The sequence below is a fragment of the Aythya ferina genome (assembly GCF_964211825.1).
Source record: "Aythya ferina genome assembly, chromosome: 9".
Classification (NCBI taxonomy): Eukaryota; Metazoa; Chordata; class Aves; order Anseriformes; family Anatidae; genus Aythya; species Aythya ferina.
In genome coordinates, this window is record NC_140305.1 from 4,045,976 (window position 1) to 4,054,755 (window position 8,780).

Genomic DNA, 8,780 nt, shown 5'->3' on the forward strand with positions numbered 1-8,780 from the left:
TGCCACACGCACCCTTTGCAGCCTGGGCCGTGCACGGTTGGCCTAAAACAACTTTTCCATTCCCTGCATGACACGATGTCACCGAGGCACCCGCTCTCGGCCAGCCCCCTCCAAGCGCACCCTGCAGAAATCCCCCCGTTCGCCAGCTGCCCCCAGCCCGGGGCATTTCCCCGCTGTGCCGTGCCCGCTGGGCGGGCTCCCCCCGCTCCTGCCCTGCCTTTGTCCCCCCGCTGGCCCGGCGGGCGCGATGCAGCACCGTGGCCACCGCCCGCCTGCGCCCCGCACCCCGAGCTGCGGAGCGGGGCCGGGCACGGCCGGGGGGCCCGGGGGGCTCCTCAGGGGCTTTGAGGCCGCCCCCCCGCCGGGCCAGGCGCGCTGCGGCCGCACGGCATCAATCATTAACCGCGGCTCGGGTGTCCGGCGCCTCCCTCGCCGGGAAACCGAAGCCGGGGCGGCGGGGGCCCCTCGGGCGGCTCCCCGGCAGGGCTGGCTGCGCCGCCGGGCTCCGGTTACGGCGATGCGGGGCGGCGGGGCGGGAGGAGCCGCAGCGGGGCCGCCACTGCCCGCGCTGCGATGAGTGATGCTGCCGGGGGCGGCGGTGGAGGAGGAGGAGGAGGAGGAGAAGCGCAGAGCCACCGCGGCTCCTCCGCCGGCGGCTGCGGGAGCGGCGGCTCCGCCTCGCCCGGGAGGCGGCGGCGGGGAGCGGCGGGGAGCGGGCAGGGGGCGGCCGGGGGGCCCGGGGCCGGCGGGGGCAGCGAGGGCAGCATGCCGGCCGGAGAGGGGGCCAAGGAGGAGGAGGAAGAGGGGGCGCCGCCGCCCGGCCGCCCCGCCGCCCTGCTGCGGTGGGACGAGGTGCCCGAGGACTTCGTGGAGTGCTTCATCCTCTCGGGGTACCGGCGGCTGCACTGCTCGGCGCAGGAGTGCCTGGCCTCGGTGCTGCAGCCCACCAACGAGACGCTCAACTTCTGGACCCACTTCATCCCACTGCTGCTCTTCCTCAGCCGCTTCGGGCGGCTGCTGCTGCTGCGGGGCGCTGGGGACGTGCCCTTCCACCACCCAGCCCTGCTGCCCCTCTGGTGCTATGCCTCGGGGGTGCTGCTCACCTTCGCCATGAGCTGCACGGCCCACCTCTTCAGCTGCCTCTCCCCGCGCCTCCGCGCCGCCTTCTTCTACCTGGACTACGCCTCCATCAGCTACTACGGCTTCGCCAGCACCGTGGCCTACTCCTACTACCTGCTGCCAGGCCTGAGCCTGCTGGACGCTGGCGCCATGAGCCGCTACGTGCAGCAGCAACTGGGCTGGCAGCTGGACTGCAGCCTGCCCATCGCAGCCTACCGCGCCCTGGTGCTGCCCGTGGCCCTGGCGCTGGCCGTGGGCTGCACAGCCGCCTGCTGCCGCAGCCGTGCCGCCTGCTGCGCCTACCCCTTCGCCGTGCGCACCTTTGTCTTCGCCATGCCACTGAGCATGGCCTGCCCCATCATGCTGGAGAGCCTCCTCTTCGACCTCCGCACCCGCAACCCTACGCTCTTCATCTACTTCTACCGGCGCTACTGCTGGCTGCTGGTGGCCGCCTTCTTCAACGTCAGCAAAATCCCTGAGCGGATCCAGCCGGGGCTTTTTGACATCGTGGGGCACAGCCACCAGCTTTTCCACATCTTCACCTTCCTCAGCATCTACGACCAGGTGCACTATGTGGAGGATGGGCTGGCCGAGTTCCTCAAGGCATCCCCAGCCGCTCCCACCTACTTGGGCACCGTGGGGTACATGCTGCTGCTGACGCTCTGCCTGGCTGTGGTGGTCAGGAGGTTCCTCAATGTCGCAGACCTCTGCAAGCAGGACTGATCATGCCAGTGACCACCCTACCTGCAACTCTGGGGCTGGAGACCCTTTAGCTGGTGACCTTCAGACTGGCAACCCACAGAATGGCCCAAGCGTGTCTTCAAGATGCCGTGAAACCTGGGGGAAACGCCTGTAGAAGAGCCAGGTCCCTTTTGTGGAAGGTTGCTAGAGAAAATTACCATGGTGGAAATACTCATGCTCGTTAAACTACTATGTTACCAGGGGAAGCAAGCAAACGCTTACTGGTATGTTGCTGCTTAGAGTATAAGCTGAAATAATTTAGTTCTGCTACTAGGAAGAATGCATGAACTGAGAATGCCACTTACTAGTTTTGTAACAATTCAGTTTAAACTAGCTATGTATATATACATACGTTTATATATATAGCTATTTATTTATTAGCTACATATATATATGTGTATATATATACTTCTGAAGACACACTTGTGCAATGATTACTTATAGACTTTTAATCAACTCCTGTGTGAAATTTTCTAGCAGATTATGCACTGACATTTATTTTCCTCTGTGATACTGTAACAGGCCTTTGTAGCCACATACTGGATTTTAAATGCAAACAGATTAATAGCTATCAATACTTTTTAAGGTCTTGCAGCCTTTTCAGCCAGGGAACATAACGGATTTAATAGAGAGAGCAAAACCAGCTGTGAATTATTACAGAATTACCAGTTGATGGAGAGACTTTAATTAGACAGGCAGTGAAGCTTGAGTGGTTTGTGTAACCACTAGGATTCTGAAATAAAATACAGGGATATGTAAAATAACTGAACCAGAAAGGGGTCAAACTACTTTGGAGTGGAGGCAGGGGGGAGGAGAAAGGCACTGCATAATGGCACGGCTCTTCCCTCAGTGTATCAGGAACATCTGTCCCATTAAGGTTGGGTTGCTAGGGGACCCTTTTATCTTCCCTGGTAAATCACCCCAAAATCAACCCTTTAGAGTCAAAGTCAGATGCCAGACTTCCTATAAGGCCCTGCCAAGCTCTGTGGGAGTTCTGTGGATGTAAAGAGAGTAACTGATGCATGAGATCCCATTCTGGATCTTTTAAAGAATTACATGGAACTGGTTTCTTCTGCTCTTTAATTAGAGCACTCTGTCAAATTTACCATCCTAAAACTAGTTGCAGAATATGGTACTGCTGAGTATGAGTTCAGGACCTACAAGTACTGGATATGGGCACTTTAACATCATTCCCTGCTTTATCCTATTCTGATTAGTTGTGGCTATAGCTGGGTGTTTTGAAGTCCTCATTCATTAGCTTTGGCAGATTTCAAAGAGAAGAACTATGAGATATTTCCAGTCCAGGTATTATCTTTCTCACACAACAAACAGCTAATTGCAGATCAGATTTAACCTACTCTTCATATAAAGAGATTTTTTTTTCTAAATTATATGCAGAATTCAAACATGCATTTTGATTCTGTCTGACAGAACAAGTAATATTACACCAGGGGATTACAACTTGAAGTTCAGGTGAGAAATCGCTTGTATACCCCATTTTCAAAAAGAAGGGTGGTACTTCCTTGGGAAACACTGATGTCATACCACACAAACAGCATAGTGGTTCTTTAACTCAGCCTCTTTACCTATTTTGCAGAAATACGTGTCTGCTTATATCTTTCCCATTTTCATGGACATGACATCCGAACTCCCAAGTATACGTTTTGAATCCAGTCCCAGAGTTTTCTGTACGACAAAGCCCCTTTTGTTTATAACAGGAATATAGGAAGGACTGCAGATAGGGATTATGAGGTCATGTCCTTAATATAGGTCAGAATCATCACAGAAACCAGTAATTGGCGTGTCCTGTACCAATGTCAGACTTGTGAAAATTTCCCTATGCAAGTGTATAAACTAAAAGAAAATATAGGTTTGCTTCATTTTCTCTTTTATCTCAACCCATTTTAATGATAGTGGATTGGATATTTTAGATTCTCAGTGAAAAATGAGAATGGCCTTGGAAAAATATTTATCTTTTGCCAGCCACATTTCTGCTAATAATTTGTGGTGGGGTGACATATGGTCTCGTAAAGAGATTTGGTTAGAATTGTCAGAAACAGCGTGCAAGTTGTGCACTTGTGAGTTATCACTGGTGGTCCATAAAAAACAGCATGCCCCTGTTTGGCTGTCTGTGCTGTTTTCATATGCCAGCTTGCACTGAAAGAAAATGCAAACTACGTGAAGTAGTTTTAGCTTTATATATTTACAGTACCTTTTATCAAAATTATGGCATTGCTTTATTTATCTGCCAGTAAAGCAGAAAATGATCTGCACCATAGGAGAAGAGGTTGGTTCATGTCACTGTCATGCTCTGAAATGTTTTTTATATTGTGAAAAGGAAAAAAAAAAAAAAAAAAAAAAAAAAAGCAACCAAAAGACTGGAAACTCACACCAGAAAGCGGGTGGATCAAGACTTGCAACCATGTCATGCTATGAATTTCCATGACTTCATAAAGAGGCCAAAACCTGAGATATGCTGTATTCAAGTTAAAATAATAGAGACATAATAGTCAGAGCCCAATGACTCATCCAAGTTTCAAAACTAATTATTTAGAAATGCCTTGCCTGGGAGATGCCACTAGAATGTCTGACCAGCAATTAAAAACTAAGAAAGGAATTAAAAAGGACAGAGACAGCAAATCTCAGAACTAGAAGACAGCTCAGAAACAAGCAACATTAAAAAACAAATGTAAAAAAAGGCCTTTAAAGCATACTGTATAATGAATTATATTTGTGCTTGTCAGCCACAATGTAGAGGACATCTCAAGAGGCAATGTCAAAGAAGGCTGTTGCTAACTTGTAAAAATACATTTGATATTTTCGGTTAGGCCACATAGGGTCGTCTATATATATCTCAACTACAGATAACAGTATAAAGGTTGGATTGCAACCAACTGCAATTTTACTGGAATCTTATTGCTGTTACAAGAGTTGCCCGTGAGCCCCAGTCCCACTGCAGGTCTGGCACCTGGATCTGAGATTAAGAATATTGCTTCATTCAAAACATTTCTGTTGGCAAAATGTCGAGGCACGTGCGTGAGCCTGAGCACTTTGTGGAACTATTTGTACGTGCTGGTTGCAAGTACTCCTCTCTGAGCCACTGTAATCAGACTGTATGTATCAGGAGTGAATGAGTGGAGGGAGATGTGATCAATTTTTAAGAGTTCTAATTAATGTATGTTTGTTTGTTTGTCTGTTTAAAATGTGTCTACAAATTAAAAGTTACAAGGAGTGTGGAGAATATATAGGGAAATGCTACTTGAGTGTGTATTTATTCAGTAAAGGACACATTATGTAGATAATTGCTCCATTTGCCATGTTCAATAGCAAATCTCCATGAACATAGACAGAACAAAACTGAGTTAAAGAGGTTAAAAGTGGAACAAGACATCTATAATTATAGTGCTTGAATTTGCTCTTGTAGAAGTGAATGTCAGCACTTGTGTGGCTTGTCAGGGAGCAGGATCTCTTTTCGATTTGAAAACACACATGGCTGAATGTCCCTAAGCATGTCCAGAGCTCAGACAGGAGGTCTGACCCGCACACTACATGCATAAGGACATCCTAGAAAACAAACTCTTTTTGTGTAAGTACTTGTCATATTATTTTTATTGCCTGGGTACTTGCCATAAGGTCTGCACTGTGGTTAGGGAGCAGAGGACTCCACAGCTCATCTTTAAAACCAAAAAGGCTTTTCAGGGCTTTTGTGGTAGAGCCTGTGTGGGGATGAGGGCCAGGGTGGAGCACATGGGAATGGCCTGAAAACGCGTGTTTTTCTTTCTTTGGCCGACACTGACCTTCACACTGACAGACCTGTGGCAATGTGAACAGACTGTTGAAGGGGCCAGTTCCAAGAGTGCTAGTGATGCTGGTGACATGGACGCTCCCCTTTGCACATAGCATGTGCCTAGAATTGCAGTCTACACACTGGCACATACTGAATAAGCCCAGCTTCTGGGCACTTGAGAGTAACCTGTAAGCTTCAAGCACATCTTTGTGTAAGATAGATATACCTGGTCTGTAGTAATTATCCCATGTTATGTGGTGGAACACTGTTTCTTCTTCTGCAATGTATTCATTTGAATATCACTATCCAGGACACCTGCACAGCTGTGAGCTGCTTCATTGGCACGACTGGAGTCTGCAGTCTGGAAACAAGGGGAAGTTTTCATCTGCATGCTGCACTTGTAGAAATTTAGCAGTTAGAAGTACAAACACGTTGTTTTTTTACTAAACTGATAGCTTTGCTTAGTTGTTCGAGTGTCATGTTTATTATTTATTTGCTGAATCCAGCTACTGTATGATGTTTTTGTCAACAGTGCCCCAGCAGAAAATGACAGTCTGAAAGTTTTACTCTGTGTTTAAGTAAACTCTCTGAGGCAGCACATTCATAAAGTATTATTGCACTTACTCAGTTGATTACCATCCACATGCCTTACAGAAGCAAGTCATACCTAGAGTAATTGCCCAGATTATGCTGTCTTTCTTTGTCTATGAGAGTAAAAATGACCAAGTGGCCTGTAACAAGCTGAGGAGTAAGAACTCCTGTGTTCTCATCCCTGCTTTGCCACTACCTACCTGTTCTGTGAGCTAGGGCAAGTTATTTCAACTGTGTTCATTCTGAATGAATCTAATTCATGTAAATCACTGGAATTGTACCAGGGTTGAATGTGGCCCTCAGTGTCTCAGTTTCCACATCTGTAAGATGGGGAAAATATATTTAACTACCTCGCAAGGTTGCTCTGAAGACTAGCTAATGTTTGTAAAGCACTTAAAAATGCAAAGACCCTCCTAGGTGCTAAGAAGAAATATTGCTGAACTCCAGCAGAGAGAATGTCATATTTTCAATGAACATGAACGTTACTAGATCATGAACTCTTGGGACAAACCCCCATCACTGTTATGCTCCTAGGAAGTTCATACCCTGTGTCCTTTGGAGTCAATGGCAAAATTTCCACTGGCTTCAGGCAGCGGCAATCATGACTTGAAGCAGTAGTAAGCAGACTGACTAAATGCATAAGGGTCAGGAGTAGCAAGAAAATATACATGAGTTAAGTACTTTTCTCTTCAGAAATTCTCACTGATGACTTGTTCATACTGAAGGGCATCATAACCCTGACATGAGGCCTTGTTGTTCTTTTAGCCAGGGGTTGTACTCCAGTTACTGCGAAACAATGGTGTGAGATTTCCCTGTCTTACACTGTCTGTAAGACTAGGATTGTGTCTCAGCTACCATTGGGAATTTCGGTCAACTTCAAGCTACTTCTTAACAGAGTAAAAAGACCTTAAGTAAATCAAGCAAGTAAGTCAATATGCATAATCATTCGGGAACATAAACTTACATTGATCAGAAAGATAACTTTCTCTTTCCTCCTCCTGATTCCCAAAAACAACAACATAGAAAAAATTCTGTTCTTGAGAGAAAACTGAACTTAGGTCCTCTTATCACTTATGTGTATTCTTCCTTTGCCATGGAGCCCTGACTAACCATCCCGGTAACCCATGCTGCCCTTCTCCTGGAGGGACTGACACAAACAGCACCACTGAGTAGAGGGCAGTGTTTTTAAGAGCTTTTCTAACTGGCAACAGTACTGGAGACCAAAAATAAAAAGACAAAAAAAAAAAAAAACAAACACAACCAACCCCCCCAAACAGAACCAACCAAACAAAAAACCAACCCCAACTAAGTTATCAATGGATTCAAGTGATTCATTAAGTCAAAGCCTCTAAGCGTTAGAAGTTCACCCTATCCAAACATATTCCCAGCTTCTCTAACACACCAGTAAGTCAGGGCTACACAACCAACACCCAAGTTACATCTGAGAATGTACCCTCTTCTCAGGTGAGATGTAAGATGCTGAGGAACTGTCACGTGCAGTGAAAGATACAGATCTCCATTCAAGATGTTTAATGTTTTGGAGCTGGGTGTGGAATAAATTATTTTCACAACTTCCTTGGACAAATGCTGTTTCATTCCACTGAATTCAGTAATAAATTAATGACTGAGGCAGAGGAAGCAAGCTTTTACTCAAAGTTGCCTGTAAGGAAACACCAGCAGACTTCTGCTTTCAGGACAAGTGCTTCCTGGCTGACCATACTCAAGAACATGGAGGATTCTGAAGTAGTGCTTCACTGTTTTGTGTGAATGCCTAAAGATTTGTGCTTGTAGCTGGGGGCTACTAGTATGAATAAACAGTTTATAGCAAGTCATTTTTTTGTGTCTGATAGAGATTCAAGCACGCTTAAGTATGAGGTATCACATTAAAGGGTCTGTGCATGCAACGAACAAAAAGTGTGAATTTTATTTGATTCTGTTGGGAGGGGTTCAAAATTTACTCTTTGTACACTTTTGGATGCTGACGACTGTATATGTAATGACTATGCATTTTTAGCAAAAAAAAAAAAAAAAGAAAGTGTGAGCTATAAATAAAGTTGATTCTGAGTACATTTTTGTAGAAATGCATTTATAAAGTTTTTTTTTTTTCTTTTTTTTTTCCCACTTCTTAATATATACCAGTGTGACACCTGTAGGATCTGAAATGCATTGAACACAGTTATCTTCAAGCATAGATGTTTCTAGCTTAATTACAGGAAATTCCAACTCCTGTGTGGTGGTTTTGATATTTCTGAAAACACTATACCACAGCAAGAGTGTCATTAGCATTTTATTGCCTTTTATATTTAAAAGCAATAAAACAGCATCATGGCCTTTTTTAGCTTTCCAATATTGGTTAACCAATCCATGATAGGAATTCCTGTTATGTTAAAATTCATTACTTTTAATAGTGCAAGGAGATCAGTGTTCTGCCTGCAGTGCTCACTGAAACATCATGAAATTGGTGGCAACAACTATGTCAAGAATTACAACTAAATATTTACTGCAAAATGAAGAGTTCTATTTGGCATCAAATAAAAGTCTC

General features: G+C 45.8%; 1 protein-coding gene across 1 annotated transcript; it reads left to right on the top strand.

The window, feature by feature from the left end:
• Positions 1–517: 517 nt before the first annotated feature.
• PAQR9 (progestin and adipoQ receptor family member 9) lies at positions 518–8,307 on the top strand (the record flags this gene model as incomplete). The annotated part of the gene is given in 2 exon segments (XM_084530257.1): positions 518–550; positions 553–8,307. Coding segments are annotated over 2 exon segments (1,323 nt in total). The 3' UTR covers positions 1,843–8,307.
• Positions 8,308–8,780: the final 473 nt, after the last annotated feature.